The 20,034-nt window shown below is 35.6% G+C and overlaps 4 protein-coding genes across 7 annotated transcripts; 2 read left to right on the top strand and 2 right to left on the bottom strand.

The window, feature by feature from the left end:
- The first annotated feature begins 1,541 nt into the window (after positions 1-1,541).
- Positions 1,542-4,185, top strand: LOC100256679 (phospholipase D alpha 4). Its single transcript, XM_002276133.4, has 3 exons — positions 1,542-1,667; positions 1,810-3,550; positions 3,669-4,185. Exons 1-3 carry the CDS (start codon positions 1,542-1,544, stop codon positions 4,097-4,099), a joined length of 2,298 nt encoding a protein of 765 aa, XP_002276169.2. The 3' UTR covers positions 4,100-4,185.
- A 707-nt stretch (positions 4,186-4,892) lies between these two features.
- LOC132252658 (thioredoxin-like 2-1, chloroplastic) lies at positions 4,893-8,926 on the bottom strand. Of its 4 annotated transcripts, XR_009466526.1 has the most exons (5): positions 8,291-8,899; positions 6,845-7,027; positions 5,730-5,894; positions 5,395-5,467; positions 5,157-5,264 (listed from the first exon to the last, which is right to left on the bottom strand). XR_009466526.1 is itself a non-coding variant. In XM_059739450.1 (4 exons), the coding sequence occupies exons 1-4, from the start codon at positions 8,486-8,488 to the stop codon at positions 5,172-5,174; spliced, it is 639 nt and encodes a 212-aa protein (XP_059595433.1). In that variant the 5' UTR covers positions 8,489-8,926; the 3' UTR covers positions 4,893-5,171. The 4 variants fall into 4 exon arrangements, 3 of the variants coding, with proteins under 3 accessions (XP_059595433.1, XP_059595434.1, XP_059595435.1); XM_059739450.1 differs by lacking the exon at positions 5,395-5,467 and having other exon boundaries at positions 4,893-5,264; positions 8,291-8,926; XM_059739451.1 differs by lacking the exon at positions 5,395-5,467 and having other exon boundaries at positions 4,893-5,264; positions 5,730-5,849; positions 8,291-8,926.
- A 924-nt stretch (positions 8,927-9,850) lies between these two features.
- Positions 9,851-12,339, bottom strand: LOC100853908 (pentatricopeptide repeat-containing protein At3g12770). Its single transcript, XM_019222384.2, has 2 exons — positions 11,930-12,339; positions 9,851-11,761 (listed from the first exon to the last, which is right to left on the bottom strand). The coding sequence occupies exons 1-2, from the start codon at positions 12,267-12,269 to the stop codon at positions 10,389-10,391; spliced, it is 1,713 nt and encodes a 570-aa protein (XP_019077929.1). The 5' UTR covers positions 12,270-12,339; the 3' UTR covers positions 9,851-10,388.
- A 4,148-nt stretch (positions 12,340-16,487) lies between these two features.
- Positions 16,488-19,430, top strand: LOC104880220 (uncharacterized). The gene is made up of 2 exons (XM_010656239.3): positions 16,488-16,941; positions 18,723-19,430. Exons 1-2 carry the CDS (start codon positions 16,566-16,568, stop codon positions 19,202-19,204), a joined length of 858 nt encoding a protein of 285 aa, XP_010654541.1. The 5' UTR covers positions 16,488-16,565; the 3' UTR covers positions 19,205-19,430.
- Positions 19,431-20,034: the final 604 nt, after the last annotated feature.

Raw genomic sequence — 20,034 nt, 5'->3', positions numbered from 1 at the left:
GCATAAACTTGGATTTAATAGCATTGTTCAATTATGATGTGAACCATTTTGGTTTGCATAACATTAATTGTATTAAAAACTTACTTTAATAACTTGGCCAAGAAAAACCAATCTGATTTTCACATGCTTTTTCTCGAGAAAACACAACTCCTCACATAAATTATAGTATTCATTTAAAATCTATCCCAATTTTTTCTTTTTCTGAAAATAAAAATAGCTTTTAGATTTTCAAAAATCTTATTCAATTAGTAACCTTCTTGTCTTGTATTAAATGTAGAAGAGTCGTATTAAAAGGTATCAAATATCATAATAACGAATTAATTGTTTGTTTGGATATACTTCCTATTTTTTATTTTAAAATAAGAAATTTTTATATATATAAAAAATAGATTTATTATATTTAAAAATTATTTTTAGATATTTTAAAATTTGAGATATTAAAAAATTCTTGATATCTCAATTTTTTAAAATCATTATTTTTATAACATAAGCTTTTAAAAGTTGTTCCATCTTATATAAAAATTATTATTATTTTCTAATTTTAAAAAACAAATAACAAACAATGTATCCATAGACACTAAAACTTCTATACAACCATCAATCAAAGGAGTATTTCACCTTGAGTTATAATAGATTTGATTTTAGCTTCTTGCTCAAGCCCAAAAACAATTTTTTCTTTTTTTGAAAAAAGTAAAATATCCCAAAGAACTACATGGGTGATATGAACTATCTGCAAAGAAATTAATTAGGGTTAAGTTTTTATTTTATCTAAAAAAACTTAATTATGACGACTTGAATCGTACTATGGTTAAATTTTATTTAAAGTGAACTTAATTGGGGTTAAGTTTTTAATTAAAATGTTCATATGAACTTAAGTATTGGGTAACTTGACGAGAATAAAATTGGATTGAGATTTAATCGGCAAAACATTTCATATGATCTCGTCTTTCACATTATAAAAGTTTAAATGAAACTACAAAAACAAATAAATAAACTAACAAAAAAAACTGCAAAAGAACCTTAAAAAAAAAAAAAAACAACCACAAAAAATCTTGGAGGTTTAAATAAAATTGAAAAAAAACCCAATAAAAAACAACTGCAAACCCTAACATAAACCAACCACAAAAAATCTGAGCAAAAAACAACTACAATCCCAACAAAAAACAATTGAGTTATAATAGATTTTATTTCCACTTCTCATTAAAGCCAAAAATATTTTGATTAAAAAAAAAAATTATCACAAAGGGACTAGAAGTAGGATCTGATTTTGTGCAATATGAGGTCATCTTCTAGGCAGTTATTTCATATACATTCAAACTGTGTGATGCTTTCATTCTTTTGGCAAGGAAAAGTGTTGATTGAGTTTAAGAAACTTCAACTTTAAGGAAAAACTTAAATGCTAGACTTGAAGGTTGCCTCTAAGACTAGAAATGCAGGTTTTTCAAAGTTTTTTTCCAACCGCCAGCCCTCTTATTTGCAGTTCAAGTTATCAGTCCTCTTCTCTCCTACAATAAGAAACTTACCTTTAAATATCAACTACAATGCAACATATCTCATTATATTGTTTGAAGTCTAGAGCCATGGGGAGAAAGCACAAGTTCTTCCATGGAACACTTGAAGCTACCATCTTCCATGCCACTCCTTACACTCCTTCATTCCCCTTCAATGTAAGTACTAATTATTGGCAAAAGCAAGCAGATACTTTGTTAAAAAAACCCGAAAAAAGGAAGCAAATAATTGAGTGATGAATGACCTGTTTGAGACCATGGCCTAACTTGTGTTTTTGTTGTTTGGAATGGTGTGTTGCAGTGTATGTTTCTGAATGGAAAGGCTTGCTATGTGACTATCAAGATAGACGACAAGAAGGTTGCGAAGACGAGCCATGAAAGCGACCGTGTTTGGAACCAAACTTTCCAGATCTTATGTGCCCATCTGATTGATTCAACTATCACCATTACTTTGAAGACAAAGTGCTCCATCTTGGGGAGAATCCAAATCCAGGCTCATCAGATAGTACACGAAGCAAGTTTCATTGACGGGTACTTCCCCCTACTCATGGAAAATGGAAGGCCCAATCCAGAGCTCAAGCTCAGGTTCATGTTATGGTTTAGACCAGCAGAGTTTGAACCAACATGGGGGAATATACTCTGGAATGGTGACTTCCAGGGTGTAAAGAATGCTACATTTCCACAAAGATCAGACTGCAGTGTCATACTTTATCAGGATGCCCACCATTGCTCTACTTTTCAACCGCCATATAGTCTCTGTAAGGCCCCTAGGAAGCTTTGGGAGGATGTATACAAAGCCATTGATGATGCAAAGTACTTGATATACATTGCAGGCTGGTCTTTCAATCCAAAAATGGTGCTGGTTCGTGATCCTCAGACTGATATTCCATATGGACATGGAGTAAAGCTTGGTGAGTTACTGAAGCGGAAAGCTGAGGAAGGTGTGGCTGTGAGAATCATGGTTTGGGATGATGAAACGTCACTGCCACTCATCAAGAACGAAGGAGTCATGAGTACACACGATGAAGAGGCCTTTGCCTACTTCAAACATACAAAAGTGGTATGCAAATTGTGTCCCAGGTTACACTTCAAGTTCCCAACACTCTTTGCTCATCATCAGAAGACCATAACTGTAGACAGCCGGTCATCGATCTCCCCAAGTCATCGAGAAATCATGAGCTTTGTTGGCGGTTTAGATCTCTGCAATGGTCGCTATGATACAGAAGAACACTCCTTGTTTAGGACCCTTAATACAGAATCCCATTCTCAAGACTTCTACCAGACAAGCCTTATTGGAGCCTGCCTTCAAAAAGGGGGGCCAAGGGAGCCATGGCATGATGCTCATGCTTGTATTACTGGAGAAGCAGCCCGGGACGTGCTGACCAATTTTGAGCAGCGATGGAGTAAGCAATGTAACCCCTCTTTGCTAGTCCCCATTGGCACAATAACAGAGCTTGCAAGCATCCCCTCTGAAAGGGATTGGAAAGTACAGGTTTATCGCTCAATTGACCATGTGTCAGCAAGTCATCTGCCAAGAAACTTTGCTGTGGAGCAAAGCATCCATGAAGCTTATGTAGAAGCAATTCGGCGGGCTGAGAGGTTTATATACATCGAGAACCAGTACTTCATTGGGGGCTGCCATTTGTGGGAGAAAGACCAACATGCTGGCTGCAGAAACTTAATCCCTATCGAGATTGCACTTAAGGTGGCAAGCAAGATCAGAGCCAAGGAAAGATTTGCAGTGTATATCCTGATACCAATGTGGCCAGAAGGGGCACCAGAGAGTGAACCAGGTCAGGATATACTCCACTGGACTAGAGAAACAATGGCCATGATGTATAGGCTAATTGGAGAAGCTATAGACGAAAATGGCGGTTCAGGGCACCCTAGAGATTACTTGAACTTCTTCTGCCTTGCCAACAGAGAAGAGAAGGGCAAAGGGGAGTATGCTTCTCCACATCCTCCTCATCCTGCAACACAGTACTGGAATGCTCAGAAACATAGGAGATTCATGGTCTATGTCCATTCCAAGCTGATGATAGGTACAGAAGCATTAACCTTACCTCAAACTTTGCCTTCACTTTTCCATTTCTTTTAAGTTGAGGATGATTATTGTCTACTAATCATGTTTTTCCTCTTGGGTTTCTTCTCATTCTTCAGTGGACGACACATACATATTGATAGGATCTGCAAATGTGAACCAGCGGTCCATGGATGGGCAGCGCGACACTGAGATTGCAGTAGGCTGCTACCAGTCCAAAAATGGTGAAAATGAAATGTGTCGTGGGGATATTCATGCATACAGAATGTCACTGTGGTATGAACATACTGGTCTAGTTGAAGTAGTGTTCCAAGAGCCTCAAAGTCTGGAATGCGTTGAGAGACTCCGTTTCATTGGAGAGAAAATGTGGGGAATTTACAGTGCAGAAGAGGTAGAAGACATGGAAGGTGTCCACCTAGTGACCTACCCCGTGACTGTAACAAAGGATGGTTCTGTTGAGGATCTTGCAGAAGGTGGCAACTTTCCAGACACAAACACTCCAATAAGAGGGAGGAGATCCAGAGTTCTACCACCTATTTTCACCACATAAAAACATGAAGATATACCTGAAAAAAGATGAAATCCTTCAGTAACCATTGTATAGAACTTTCAGTACATATACATTTGATTCCTTGATCAGCCCCATGCATACTTATCATCCTACATGGGGTTGATCACATGAAAAGAAACCCCAAAAAAAAAAACAAAACAAACTCAGTACGAAGATCAATAAAACCATTATGTACATATATACAAACTAGTGTAAAAGTACATACTGTCAAACTTGTGATGAGAATAAAAAAAATTGCAGAAGTTCCAGGGTTTTTGAAGACCTTAGCAGCATTAGCCCTTTTTTTCTAAATGTAGAGCTGGTTGAATTCATCAGAGATTGCTTAGAAACTAACCAGAAGTTTCTCCATTTTTTACTCACTGCTCTGAGAAGCAACTTGGAGTGAGCACAACAACATTTCATCTTCTTATGGATCCTTCAAAATAGAGTACAAAAGCAGCAATCCATTTCTTCATCGCTGGGGCTGCAGCAGCATCTGCTGCCAGAGATTACTGCTTGATCTGAATTTTCAGAACCCAAGAATCTGTCTTTTCAATAGATACTTACAAGGTTCAACTTCATAGCTCAAAAATTTTGCCAGTTGAAATGACTTTTTAGAGTTGTTCTCCTGAAAGAGTGAAAGAGAGAAAGCTGGGAGAGATGAGATTTTCTATATCATTTTCATTAAACAAGAAACAGTTTAACTTGAGATGATCAAAATGCTTTAGTTCTTGATGAAGCCATTTGAAATAAAAGATTCTGAAACAATTAACTTTCATCCATTCAAGACCAATTTGCTCAAGAAAGAAGCTATCATTCAAATTCTCTTCCTTTTACACTGGAAGTTCAGTAGAGTAAATTACAATAGAGAAATAAATGGACAAGCATTTCAGCCAAACCCTTTTTACATAGAAGACAGCATTTTCACAATTTTAGTTTGAACCTAAAACTGCACATCATGCCTAGTTGCAGAACACGAATATCAGCATGTATATACAGGAAGATGGATGGACAAAGAAAGGATTATCATTAAGTAGACTCTGCTGGCTTGTTCTGTAAAGCAAGGGAGGTCTCAAGAAGGATGCAAGTCTCCAACACCTTTAGGCTGACCATTGCTGGAGTGACCAATGTCATACTTTGTAATTGCATCCTTTATTTTCTGAAACTGCGAATCATTTTAAGCATGTGTGTCAGTGAAATAATGTAGATGGAAAGATATGTGAGATAGTATGTGAGTGAACCAGAGAGAGCAAGAGATAACTATCGATGTGATGAACAAGAGCATTGATAACTACCAACAGATGTAATATCCATGGTGCTAGAACTTATAAGCTGTCAGACAACTTAAACCAGGTGGCCTTCCTGCTACTGCACCGGGAATCAAAACCAGAAGTGTTGAGAAATAATAAGTGTTGTTATCCAAATCAAAGGTTCTCTTTAAAAAGAAAGAAGTAGTACAAGAAATATAGATTGTTTACATTACCCAGCACCACTAAGATTGGCTGGCTACTGAAGTTTTAGAGTACTAAAAGACACTTCTAATCTCATGCTTTCGATTATAAATTTGGTATAACAGTAATGACACCCAGAAAAAAGCAAGCTAGATTGATCATAGCATGTAAGTTCCTACCTTTGCAAGCGAGCATGAAAAAGATTCCAGCAGTCCATCTGATCCTCGATAAAAGTGGAAACATGGAAGCATCTTTACATTCAAGCTTTTGCACATTGACTTGTTCTCATCAAAATTCACCTTTAAAAATATAATGTTAGGATAATCTTGTGCGGTCTTGCAGAGCTGAGAGATCCATTAAAGAAAATGATGTCAAGATTCAGGAGAAGCAATATACAGCAGACTAGAGCATTCTACAAACTAAAAATTAAAACGTTTTTAATTTCCTATGCAAATGCAAATATTGGGTGTAAAAGATACACAAATTACTCAGTTAATAATATCCTCATTCTGGTAGTATAAACTGGAAGAATATAAAATGTGAAACATTCTAATCAGATAAAAGCTCTGCTAGCTAACCCCAGAAACAGATAAATGATGGGAATAGACTAATTTGGTTGCTTTTATGCCCTCTAGGAAACTTCATAAATCATTAGCTCTGATAATTCACACCAAAAATCAGAAAGTATTTTCTTGTGAACAAGATTTCTCTAGAATCACAGAGCAGGATTCTTATAATTGTGTTTCAATACCAGAGAGCAAGGATAGATACTTATATACTGTTGAATAGATGTATAAGAATTTCTGAAGCATCTAGGCAAAGCTAGAGTTTTGAGGAGAGAAAAAATGTAGCCTAACCAATTATCAGACAGGCCCCGCAGTCATAACCGTCCCATATCAAGTCAATTAATGAACAAAGGGCTCATATGCTTTAGAAACTGATTATCAGGTTAATGTATAACTGTACATTAGCACAAAATTTGGACAAGAATAAAATAATTTTTTTATTGCATTGCTCTAAACGGAAGCATCCAAATTCCCATGTGATTGGAGAACCCTAGTCCAAGGCATATGAATGCTTGTTCATTTCCCCTTTCTTTTTCTTCTAACCATACCTACTTAATGATGGCCAGTTCACTTTGAATAATAAGGTCAGCTTTATATTGCCAACTAATATTATGTGTGGAACTACTTGCAACTTTAGGAAATTAGAAATTAACTAGGATAGAATTATCTACACTTATGGGCAAAGGTAGAAACCAAGAACATGTGGTCAACAAATAAAGTTAACTTGCCTTGGGAAATAACGCCCTGCAAGAGGCACACCACGTGCCATAAAACTCTACAATAACTAACTTATCTCCTGCTTGACTTAATGCGCTTAAAAATTCTTGCATGGAATGAATGTCAATCATATTTGGGCCAGCATTCTTTTCCCACCATTTTGGCTGGTTAGTCTCAGCAATAGATGCATGTACCTGGAGTAAAATGTCCAATACAGAAATGAAAAGCCAGAATAGAAAGTGTTCATTAAAAATACAATGCAAGAACCAATTTAAAGATAGAAAGCATTTGGTAGCCAACTCCTCATATTTTCAAAAGGAAATAAATTACCAAATATCATTGCAGCTACTATTTCCAATGCCTCTGTTAATGCACGTATCAAAATGAACATAACAATAGCATGATCAATAAGATATACTGAAATTGAAAATTGTGGGAACCTAGTTTACGCGAATGCCTTGCAACACAGTTCTAAAACTTCCAAGTGGCAGACGAGGCAAGTCACGATCAATCTTCTACCCCGTTGTATGCCGACAATTCTATCTCCTCTCACAATGATTTTCCTTTTTAAACTAACTACGTACCACTCGCTTTTCCACATGGCACCAATATAATTACAACAACAAATAGACAAACTTGCTTCCATAACATTGCCAATTTTACATGAGACTCAATAAAGAAACCAGCATTTGAACAGCTGTATCCAATAGCTCATCAATAATTTTAACGAAACTATCTAGGCATAAGAGGGAAATTCAAATTCATAGGATGGAAATTCAAATAAATGGGTGCTCAAAATTCTTATTCAGCAACCCAAATCAAATTTACTTTTGTCAGTGTAGAACTCTAGATGAGAACAAAATACTTCAAAACAGTCACTCCAAATGACAAAGCTAAATTGACAATTAAAATCCACAATTCGGATTTTGCTGCATGCAGTGGTCCTTCTCAAATTTCCAAAGAAACACACAGTGGCAACACAAAGCTCATTAAGCAAACAATGAAAAAAGTATACCCAAGATATCACCCAAAAGCATTCCATGAATGAATCAAATTGCAGCAGAAATAGCAAAAAACAGCATTTTTTTTTCAGAAAAGGAAAATCAATAATACAAAAAAAACCAAAAACCCCTACTTCGCTTCATAGCCTGGTTCCATTAAACTACCAACGAACCAAATGAATGACAGAAGCAACACAAATTTCATTATCGAAACAACAAAAACAAATGGATACTCAAAATTCAACTCGAAACAAGCCATAAATCATTCGAATTTCACTAGAAACGGCATAAAAGAAACTTCTCAAAAATGGGTAATCACCATTACACCCAGATTAAGGAACACAAAACAAACCACCTCGAAAGAAATCAAACCCAGAGCGGCATTAGAGAAAAACAAAAAATTGACAAATGGGTAATCAGGATTACATCCGAATTAAGCAAAAGAAAACAGTCTACCTTGAAGGAGGCCAAACGCTTTGGCCGAGTAAATTGAAGGGGGCCAAGAACATTGAGAGAAGAAATTCGAGAAGATGGGGTTTGATTGGGCCGGGGAACTCCGGATTTTGGGAAGATCAAAGAGGATGGCGAGAAGGGTGAGAACGAGAAAGAGGAGATTTTCGAAGAATTAAGCGAAAATCGAAGAGGATTTGACATTATTCAGCGAACACGAAACCGCTCTGTTTGTCAGTGGATCTTCTCCATCAATTTTGAAAGAAGCCTGAAAACGATAGCAAACTAAAACGGCGCCGTTTTATAGAATAGGCGTGACCGGTGGTTGAACCCGTTTGGGTTTATACCTTATTCACCGCCCAAAATCCACTACTGGCCGGAAGACGTGCGATTACTGTCGCAGGCGCAAAAACTCCCTTATAATTTTTCTTGTCCGTGCGGCACCTACACACCCCTGTAGGCCAGCTTCCAAAACCCACACGTGATTAGAATAAAAGAACCCGCATATGCACGTATCGAATTATAGGGCACCGACCCCAACTTCTACTTTATTGCCACTTTGAATAAAAATACAATACACAGATTAGCAATGCTCTCACAATAATGTCTCTTTAGATCTCCCCCTAAATCCTTCCCTATGAATGTGTGAATGTATATATATGCTCTCATTCCCTTTTATAAAGTGGTTGTCACCCACTCACTCCTCCTTTAACTAGGATTTTTCCTCATATGCTATGACACCAACCATTCCTACTAGAACTTCGAGTCCTACTCATACTATGCAAGCAACCCTTGTGCGTACCAAGCCTTTACCCTTGGCCTGCTGTGTGCGTTCCACGAGTGGTTTCATGCACTCACCCAGTGTTACAACCTTTCATCATCTTATTCCTTCTATTGGGGTTTCCCTCACGGGTGCATGACAATTATGTTGCAAGTTGATTTTGTCGGAGGAAATGGAATCATTTTGGAAGTTTTCCCTGTCTTGATGGTAATGATGTGCTCTAAAATGCCTGGAGAACCTGAGACAAGCTCACTACCTATTTGTTTTTATCCCACTTGTGCCCTTTACCATCAATTTGTAAATCATATGTGACTGCTATCTGGTTGAAAGTCTGGAAACAACTTAAATCTTAAGTTGCCCCATGGCTTGATGACCTTTCTTCCTCCAAAATTCAACCCACATATGTAGTATGATGTTTTCTTAATTTTCAAATTAAAGTTTTATGGTCCAGAATTGCCTTTTTCCAGCATGCTTCTTGATTAATCAGGTGTTGAATCAAGATTCACTATCTTAAGTTTTTTTTTTTCCTCTTAAGAGAGACTCAAATTTTACACCTCTACATGTCAAGTTATTAATATTTTTCAAAGCTTTAACAATTAAGATATGGATCTTCAAGACCACCTGACTCAAGGCGATGATGCTACCGGCGATTAGTTTCTTCATTGGACTCTACTATCACAACCTATGCTACCGGCAAGCTGCTTGCAGAAAACCCCAAGGGCCTTCAGGCCTTCAAGACTAGATTTCTGGTTAGAACAGTGGCATGGAGTTTGAGAGCCAAAATCTATGATAAATATGAAGAAATGCTCTCTGTATAGTGTGCTGCATTTTATTCTCCACAACTCCCTTTTCACAGTTCCAGGTTCAGGTGAAGTGTCAAAGACTTCAAACCATATCATCAATACTTGCCAAAACAAAATCAAAATTTAGCAAATGGCCTTTGGCCTCGAAACTAAAGCTTCATATCTTTGGCATATGACGTCTCTTCTCAGGTGTTCATCCATCAATCCAAAGGCAAGGAACAATGGAATTAGACTGCATCACCATGAACCCAGGCCATTCTGTTACAGAAAAGACATCAGGGATCAGTATTTGAGTTGTTCTATCACAAAGTGTGGCCACCCCAGTTGCTGAAAATCCCAAACTCAAAGCCCTCACTGTGTTTCTTGTGAGTGTGACCACCAAAATCTGTGATAGAACAAGAACAATCCAATGTAGATACTTCATTTCCCTTGGGAAGCACCAATCTTCATAGTTCTCCCAAGTCCCCATCAATTGAAGGTGTGAAGCTTCAAATCTTCAACCCATTTGATGAATATATTTTTACATGCCGTTGATGTTATTTGCAATAAAATCAAAATTTGCCACATACCCTTCTGCCTTCAAATGATTAACTAGAATTTCATAGGCGCCATAGATCTCCCCAGATTTCAGATGAGTTGTATCTTCAACAACAAATCTATGAACAACACCATCAACTTCAACCCAACTACAACCAGAAGGTTTTTTTATCCTTTTCTCTTTTACCTGTCTCCTCACTCTAGCAACATCCTTCCACCTTCCTGAAGAAGCATAAATGTTCGACAACAGAATGCAGAAACCAATATTGGGATCCTGCGATGCCATTATTGTTTCACTGATTTTATCAGCCAGTTCAAGATTCCGATGGATCCGGCAAGCACTTAGTAAAGCACCCCAGATTATTGAATCAGGTGGAATTAGCATGTTCTGCACCAATTCATATGCTTCTTTGAGATGCCCAGCCCGGCCAAGGAGATCTACCATACAAGCATAATGCTCAAGTTTAGGAGACAATCCATGTTTATCGGCCATACTTGAAAACTGAACCCTTCCCTCTTCTACCAATCCTGAATGGTTACAAGCTGATAAAACTCCAATGAATGTAACATCATTGGGCTGCACCCCAGCCCTCACCATCTGTGAAAAAACTGCTAAAGAATCTCTTCCATCGCCATGGTAAGCCAGCCCCAGTATCATGGCATTCCACAAGGCCACATCTTTCTCGCTAGTCTTGACAAAAATCAAACAAGCATCGTCGATTTTACCACATTTTGCATACATATCAACCAGAGCAGTGGCAAGAATCACATTTAGATCTAAGCCATTTCGGCCCAGGTACAGATGAACTTCTCTCCCAAGTTCCAGTGCCCCTAAGCCAGCACAAGCAGACAACACATTTACCAGAGTGATCTCATTCGGTTTCACTGACTGTGCTTTCATGTGACGGTATAAATCAATTGCTTCCTCAAGAAGTCCACCCTGCACACATCCAGTAATGATGGCATTCCAAGAAGGCAGATTCTTACAAGAAACACCATCAAAGATTCTCCAAGCTTTCTCCACATCCCCACACTTAGAATACATGTCTATAAGAGCAGTGACCAAGATTGTATTCAAAGGGATCTTGTTAACATCGATAAAAACCGAAAGGAACCTTCCAACCTCATAATTACAGAGAGTTGAACAGGCAGACAGTAGACACACCATTGTTGCTGCATTGGGTTGGACCTCATCAGCTGAAACAAGCATTTGGCGAAACAAACTCAACATCTCAACAAAATCCCCTTCTTTCCCATACCCATTTATCATTGCAGTCCAGCAAACCACATTCCTTCTCATAGGCATTTCTTCGAACAAATCCCGTGCCTTCTCAACCTGCCCCCATTGTACATACCCTGAAATGATAGAATTCCAAGAAACCTCATCTCTAAACCCCATATCATCCCAAAAATTCCGAGCAGAATCAAGACGAAAACATTTACAATACATATCTATCAAAGAATTACACACAAACAAATCAGATCCAAAACCCAATCTTAAAACATGGGTATGAATTTGTTCACCTTCAAGCACTGAACCAAGGGTGGAACAAGCTTTTAGGACAAATGGGAATGTAAAATTACTTGGTTTTGTGCTGCTCCGAAGCATTTTGAGATAGAGAAACAGGGAATTTTGTGGAGAGCCATGGACGGTGTAGGCTCTGATCAAGGAGTTCCAAGAGAAATCAGTGGGAGAAGGAGTTTGATCAAGGACGAAGCGAGCATAATCGATTGAATGAAGGTCGATGAGCTTGGGAATGAGGTGGGTTTGAAGTGGGAGGCCATGGATGAGGGTTTGCGCATGGATTTGGTGGATTTGGGTCAGAGAGGTGGCGGTTCGGAGCAGGGAGAGTAACATGACCATTGTAACGGAAGTTTGAAAAATAACGGCTCTTTATATGAATTGGGCGGGAAGGCTTTTGCAGCCTCGAGCGGCATCGTTTCATGCAACCATAAGAAAGCAACTTTTAATTTATGGCTAAATAAGATTTAAGTTTTTTTTATTTTTATTTTTATTTTTGAAGACAAGAAAAAATGGCCTTTTTTTTTTTTTTATCCTAAAGAAATTGACTACAAGACTTTTTTTTTTATAATCAAGTTATGTCATAATATACAAAAGATGAATAATATATTGAAGTTAAGGATAACGATGTACTCAGTTTTTTTCACTTTTCATGCTTCGTCCTTAATGGAATAGGTTTAAGATTAAAAAAAACTAATTTGGGGCAAGTTTTGGAAGTTTTTAAGAATTCGAGATGAGTTCGGGTAATGACTTTATCCCACCTCACTTTAATTATATATAATTAAAAAAAAAATTATCTTAATTGATTTTTTTTTTCATTTTTTTAACTTTGTAAACATAAATAAAATATTACTTTTCATGAAAATAAATTACAAATACTTATAATATTTTTATATTTATTTTAATAAATTTAAGTTTTAAAAATAAAAAATTGAAAATTGTTGAAAAAATTTAAATGGGCAGGCCAAGATAACATAAGGTGAGCATGAGAATTTCCTATAGTTGCCCCGCCCCACTCATTTAGACTTTTTTTTTTTTTGGATGAAAATAAATATAAATAAATGGGATGGGAAATGATCGGGGTCATTTGTTTCAAGCCTACCCATTGTCATTCCTAATTGAGCAAATATAACACTGAAATAATATCAAAATGATATTAAAATACTTTTAATAATAGGTTTTAATAACCCCACCAAAATGCTATTACATTATTACATTATTTATCCAATCTTATTTTACTAAGATTATTACTTTGGTAACAAAAGAAATAAATAATTTACTTGTTTGTCATAAAAAAAATTGAAAAATATTTTCAATCTTAATTCGTTATCTTCAATCATATATGGTTATTTAATCATTAAATTATAATTTTAAAATTTTATGCATAAATTTTTTAATTTTATGGTAAAATAAAATTAATAGCAAATGCATTATATTTGATGCTTCTTTTGTTGCTTATCTTCTAAATGGATATTTTTAGAAAAATATTAAAATTTTACCTTTTTATCAAAATATACAAAATCAATCTTTTTCATATTTTTAATTTCTAAAAATATTTATATAAAGCTATGCTTCATAATACGTTTTCAAATAGTCATTGAGAATGCATTTTCATTTAAATGGGTTCTTACGACTTTAAAACAAATAGAAACACCAAAATCGAGGATAAACTATGATATCATTTATGATGACTCACGTTCAATTATATAGATATGACCATCTAAAGGAGTTTTTATGACTATAAAACATGTCTTCAATGTTTAAGGAGAGCTCATATTTATATAGAATCAGAAATTTTATCATATATTCGATATGAGATATCACATAACAATTCTTTAAAATTATTACATTAGGGAACAATATATAACATAAAAACTTTTATATGGCTTTGATATTTTTTTATTGTTTTTTTTAACATTTTTTAAATATATTATCTAAAAATATGTGAAAATTGCTATAAATTTTTTTTTTTTATGAATAAATTTTTGGGTCATTTGGTTAAAAGGGTCAAAATAACTCCTATATTTGTAAAAATAACCCACCAGTTAAAAAACACAAAAAATGACCTAGTTGAGACAAAAATACTCCTCATTTTATTTCTCTTCAACACTTATAGCTTCTTCTTTTCTATTTCATTTCTAGAACGACTCTTCATCTTTTCCTTCAAAAACCGAAAAAAAGAAATTCTTATTTTCTTCTTCTACTTCATTCTCTTTCTTTGGTGCACATAACATAAAACTCATCTTAACCAAATAACTCTTATTTTATAACTGTTTTTTTCTTTTACCGTTTGTTTGGTTTCTAAGAAAAATGAATGGGAAAAGAAAAGAAATAGAGATCTCAGATTATTTGGGTGTTATTTGCCTAAGCAATTATTGGGGTGGGTCAACTTTTACGGTTTCTTCAATTCTATTGCTAGTTTTTCTCTTTAACCTCTATTTGGTTGGCGAGAAAATAATAAGAAAGAACAGTAGTCAAATTATTGGATCATTTGCTTGGCATTTACTAATGCAACTATTTGGCTTAATTGAGACAAGAGGGTTCAACTTCTTTAATTTCATATGTTTTCTCTTCAAATAAATAGAGTTTTAGAGGTGTTTTGTTAAATTTCTTTCACTCTCTGTTTCTCCTTTACCATTATTTGGTTGCTGATAAAATTTACTAGAGAAGAAAATGAATCAAAATCTTGAATTCTTTTTGTGTCATTTGCTAATTCAACTATGTGGTAGAGATGTTTTTTTTTTATCCCTTGTTTTTCATTCTTTTGAAATCATAATAGTGTAAAACGTGAGGCCCTAGAGTTTAGTTTCTTTCTCTTTCGACCATTTTCTGGAGAAACAAATGAAGTGTTGAGAGGTTTTTTCAATAATTTGAGGGTTTGATTGTTTTTTCTTTTAATTTACAAAGAAAAAGAATAGAAAATCTAGCGTGAACACTTCGTTAGAGACGTCCAATGAAGAAAGGGTTGAAAGAGTTTCCTTAAAATCTGAGAATTTATTAGAAAATGAAACAGAGAATTTCAATAACTTGAGTGATATTTTTGATGCAGATGTTAAGTCAAAAATTAGTTCTTTGAATTTGGTAAAAAGGGTTTAGATGTTGAGAAAAGTCGAGATCATTCTAAGGACATAGTTGATAAATGAGTTTTCAAAATTTCTCTTGATATGAACATAAATAGAGATGAATTGGGTGGTATAAAGATGGAAATGGAAACTGTGGAATTGAATCTCATGTCCAAAATGCAAGTACATCCTAGAGATCAAAGTAGAGTTTTGATTGGCAATTTGGGGGGAGATGTGAGATGGAAGGGTTTCCGAGAAACCCAAGAAAGGATATTGGAGGAGGTATGAGATATTTGCAATCTACCTACTCAAACGAGGGACCATCAAATTATGGTTATGGAGAGTCATCGAGGGATGGTAGTAGTTCCTTACATGGAGGTAATAAAGTTGAGTACTTTGGACATGATCAAGCCATGCTTATAAGACAACTTGACGAGTTGAAGGATCGATTATAAGTCATGCATAATCATCCATTCAACTCATTGACCAATGCTCGTATTGATCAGTTTTGAGAGAAAATGGTAACTGAATTATTTTACTTCAAAAATTTGCACATGTAATGGGTTTGAATTTGACTATGTAATAAGTTTATATACCGTTGAGGGTTGATTGTTATTTCAGATGAATTTGACTTGATGCTCAAAGCCACAATTTTTGTAATGTAACTATAACTATCAACTTAACCATAGTTAAGTTATTTGTTAATGCAACTCAACAATTGTTAAATTCAGGAGAAAATGTTAACTGTGAACTTAACCACAGGTAAGTTATTTATTAATGCAACTCAACCATTGTTAAGTTCTGATAAAAATTTTAATTGTAAACTTAACCATAGTTAAGTTTTTTATTAATACAACTCAACCACTGTTAAGTTCGAGTGAAAATTCTGACTGTAAACATAATTATAGTTAAGTTCTTTGTTAGTACAACTTAACCGTTGTTAAGTTTATGTGAAAATTCTGATTATAAACTTAACTACAATTAAGTTTTTTGTTAATACAACTCAACCATAGTTAAGTTTAAGTTAATAATGATCGTCAACTTAACCATAATTAAATTTAACCAATTAATTTATATGATAAAACTAAAACATTAACTTAAAATTTCAATCCATCATGCCCTTATATAAAAAAAAAAGTGTAGATACATGACTAAATCATCCTCAAGAAAAAAATTCTATGGTAACATTATTAAGTGATAGTGGAGTCTCTATTTTTTATCTATAATGGTGAAATAAGGTTTTAAATTTTTAGGAAATGGAAAGAAATAATATAATAATATAAAAAAAAATTATTGATTGCTTACGTTTTTAATATCTTTTTCTCAGTAGGAAAACAAAAAAAGTGAGCCACTAGATGACCAAATAAAAAAATAAAAACCTAATATACTATAAAATAATGGGAAAAGCAAAGGTGTCTTAGAAGGAAAAAAGGAGGCGTATATTTTGTACCTTTTAAGGGATTGAGGGTTAAAATTTAAATTGTCTCCTCTTTCCTTCCCTCTATATAACTACTAGAGCATTGACCTCATTCGAAACGTAGCGTTTTACCCTGTGTGTCCGTTGAAGGAAAATTCAATGGAGATTGAAGGCAAAAATGGCTGGAGAACAGAGCTTCGAAAGGGTTCAAAGAAGGAGTTTGGACGAGGCTCAGGGTTTCCGACCACTGATAGAACGGTGTCTCGCCACCACGTTACGTTCGAGCTCCACGAAGATTCAGAAACTAGGGTTCGTTTCGTGGTCATTGGGAAGAACCCCTTCTGGGTTCTGAGCAGCGGAAGTGGAGAAATTAGGGTTTTCAGGAGGCATCAAAGAGGTGAAATGGAGAGTGGGGATTCGTTCTGTGTTTCCTCGAAGAACCCCATTTGGTTTTCTTTGAAGAGAACTGAATTTCCGGAGATGGGTCGTTGTGGGTTCGAGTCTCTCAGTGTTTCAGACGTTGACCCTGTGAAAGGTATGGTTTTGGAACTGTTTGGTTGCTGAGAAAAGGCCGGGAAAGAAAAAAAAAAACCACAAGGGCTTGTTTGGCAGCGGAAATGATTAAGAAAAGTTTTCATTTTCGAAACTGAACTAATATTTTTTTCTGAGCATCATTTCTACATAGTTTCCATTTACAGTTCTCATTTCTGCTACCAAGCAGGCCTAAGAGTTTGGGCGCCAAGTTAACCACTGGGTCAGGTCGAGTTGAGTTCACCATCTTTAGCTTTCCTTGCTTTTCCCATGTTTTCCCAGAATACAAACAGGTGGCAAATGCTTCTGTTTTTTTTTTTTCCTCTCTCTCTCTCTCTTTTCTATCTGAGTTTTACATTAATGTGCATATATAAATAGTTATTTCCTCATTGAATCAAACTAGAATCGAATAATGCACTTAGGGAGGCTGCACAAGGTTACTACTTTCCAAGAATTTGAATCCCTATTGCATTACTTCCCCATATCTAATCCTGAGTTTTTTGGAGAATTTTTTTGAAGAAAGTATAACACCACAGTTAATGTAGGTAGAAGAGATGTGATTAATTCATGGAATTCGGAAACATGATCAGTCATCTTGAGACAATTAAACCTGTTTTGCTTCTTGCCTTGGAAAACAATTGTACTAAATGAAATTGACAGTCAATGCCATTGCTAGAAATAGCTGAACAAGTTTTGAAGTAGGTTAAGCCACTTTGTCATGCACCAATAAATCGAGCCTGTTATTATATATCTGCTGATGGGGTATGTACATGAGTTAATCTTGTAGGGTAGATAAAGCTCACTATGGTCCAATTGCTCGGTTTTCCAGTTGGTTGATATGGAAGTTGAGTTGGATTTGTTTTTGCACTAATCTGGGGACAAATGTATCGGTTTATATCATGAGTGAATCTTATGGGCTCTGAATGCACCAGTTGAAGACAGTAGAGGGATAGATTGGACAAGAAATGGGTGGCAATATGAGGAAAGATTGAAAAAGAAATGAGTGCATTTTTGAGAAAGTTGAGGTTTCTATTGACATAAAGGTAGGGATGACGCCTATTGGTGATGAGGTAAAGTCTTATAAGATTGCCCAACTAGTTAATACTTGATTGTCATAAATTCTGTGGCAGGTCAGTCAAGGCATCCTTTGGAAGCAACTCACCTAGTACTTGATTGTCGGAAAGTTATGTAATCACTTGGAGAAAAAAGAAACATATGAAAAATTACCACTATCTATTGATACTTGGTTGTTGTGGATTCTATGGCCTTTGGCATCCTTGGAAAATAGTTGACTTAGAGTCTGTTTGAGAGTGATTTTGAGTTCATAATGCTTACAAGCGTTTTCTTATAGAAATTAGGTGTTTGAAATTTAGAAAATCATTTGCAATGATTCTTGTATAATCGCTTGGAAGTTGTTATTTTAAAAATCACTTTTTTGTTATGTAACGCATTACCAAACACTATCAAAGTAAATTTTTTGCTTATATCCGAACACTGAGTAATTCTACTTAAAAGCATTACTGACCAAAGCTCAAGTGTGCAACAGATTAAAAGCGCTTTAAATAGAATTATTCCCAAATGGACACTTAATCCTTCGTCATTAGAAAACTGTTAGTGATAACAACTTAGAAGATGAATCACAATAGATCATCTACCAAAAATTATTATTTAGATTCTTTTTTTAAAGCATTTTGCACATTTACTATGTGGATGCTCTATCTATTTTCATATTAGTTGCCAATGCGATGCTTTTGTAATTCCATAATGTTGTTTTGTTACATGCAGAGTTTGGTTTTATCGTAATGGGGCATGAGTTTGACTCCTATCCTCAGCGAATGATCTGTGATATAAAGAACTGGAACTGGTTTCTTGAGGAACCTAGTAAAGATGGTGAAGATGATGAGGTTTCTGAGAAGAAGGAGAAGAAGGGCACAAGGGGAAAGAGGAAGCAAGCAGAAGGCAATGATGATGATGACTGGATGGGTGAGAGCGATGAGGACAAGGAGTTAGTTGCAAAAATCAGGAAGAATCAGAGACCAAAATATTCAACAAGATCAAAGGACTACAACAAGACACCAAATGATACCATAAATAGTAAAAGTTCTATGAAGAAAGCAAGTGGAGATGACAAAGATGATGAAACTGAAGATGAAGACACACTTGGAGGCTTCATTGTCAATGATGATGAGGAAGAAGAAGAGGAAGAAAGCGATGAAGAAGAAGGAGAAGAAGAAGAGGAAGATTATGATGAAGAAATAGACGAGTAATGACAACTAGGATGAATAGATGGAGATGATAGGAAGGATGCATGTAATATTGTAAAGAGCAGCTTGCAGGCTGAAAACTGCATGTATCATATTTTTGCTCTTCCCTCAGCCCTTTTTGGACAAATTCTCTGTTTTCAATGTATAGAAACCAAAGGATGATTAAAGTCGAAACTGTAACAAATGCTCTTATCAATTTTGCTAATACATACTTACGCTTGAAAGTTTCTATTTTTCATCTCCTCCCTTCATAACTTCCTTCTTTTGCTGGTTTTGTTTCTTCCCAAATATTCATTGCAGAATTGGGTAAGTTGTTATAAGCAGAAAAGAAGGCGATGGAGGGGCATCTTTTCGCCGGTAACACAGAAACAGCATGCTTAAACCCTAGTTTGAGATGGCAACTCCAGCAACCACCACCACCACCATCATCATCATCATCATCATCATGCCTCAGATCACTGAACTGAGCTTGAATTTCCAGCTTCCGGGTTATACCTGAGGCTCATTTTTACCACCTCAGAAAGCAGGGGATGTTCTATAGATTCCCAGAAATCTCAAGTATTTACCTGAAATGTGGCTTTCAGGATGTGATCAGCATCCCCTACACCTACTCCTTTGCAATGAAACCTCAGCATTAGATTTTAGAACTGCATTTCCTTTGACAATGAATTTAAGGTAACATGTTTGAAGAAGAAGAATTAACAAAAATTTTGCTACGAGGCTTGATTAAATTATATGATATGAATAACATTGATTTGAATTGTTATGGCATATAATAAATTATAGGATCCCGTTATCGTAAGATGTAATAATTATGCATTTTAAGTCTTATT

The sequence above is a fragment of the Vitis vinifera genome, chromosome 9 (genome assembly GCF_030704535.1).
Source record: "Vitis vinifera cultivar Pinot Noir 40024 chromosome 9, ASM3070453v1".
Taxonomy (NCBI): Eukaryota; Viridiplantae; Streptophyta; class Magnoliopsida; order Vitales; family Vitaceae; genus Vitis; species Vitis vinifera.
This window is presented reverse-complemented; position numbering and strand designations above follow the sequence as displayed.

Coding starts and splice junctions, on each gene's coding strand:
- LOC100256679 (XM_002276133.4), top strand. CDS start 1,542: ATGCAACATATCTCATTATATTGTTTGAAGTCTAGAGCCATGGGGAGA. Junction 1,668..1,809: donor CTCCTTCATTCCCCTTCAAT/GTAAGTACTAAT, acceptor GGTGTGTTGCAG/TGTATGTTTCTGAATGGAAA. Junction 3,551..3,668: donor CCATTCCAAGCTGATGATAG/GTACAGAAGCAT, acceptor CTCATTCTTCAG/TGGACGACACATACATATTG.
- LOC132252658 (XM_059739450.1), bottom strand. CDS start 8,488: ATGTCAAATCCTCTTCGATTTTCGCTTAATTCTTCGAAAATCTCCTCT. Junction 5,895..6,844: donor GCAGGGCGTTATTTCCCAAG/GCAAGTTAACTT, acceptor TGGATCTCTCAG/CTCTGCAAGACCGCACAAGA. Junction 5,265..5,729: donor TTTCATGCTCGCTTGCAAAG/GTAGGAACTTAC, acceptor AATGATTCGCAG/TTTCAGAAAATAAAGGATGC.
- LOC100853908 (XM_019222384.2), bottom strand. CDS start 12,269: ATGGTCATGTTACTCTCCCTGCTCCGAACCGCCACCTCTCTGACCCAA. Junction 11,762..11,929: donor CCTTGGTTCAGTGCTTGAAG/GTGAACAAATTC, acceptor CTATCATTTCAG/GGTATGTACAATGGGGGCAG.
- LOC104880220 (XM_010656239.3), top strand. CDS start 16,566: ATGGAGATTGAAGGCAAAAATGGCTGGAGAACAGAGCTTCGAAAGGGT. Junction 16,942..18,722: donor AGACGTTGACCCTGTGAAAG/GTATGGTTTTGG, acceptor TGTTACATGCAG/AGTTTGGTTTTATCGTAATG.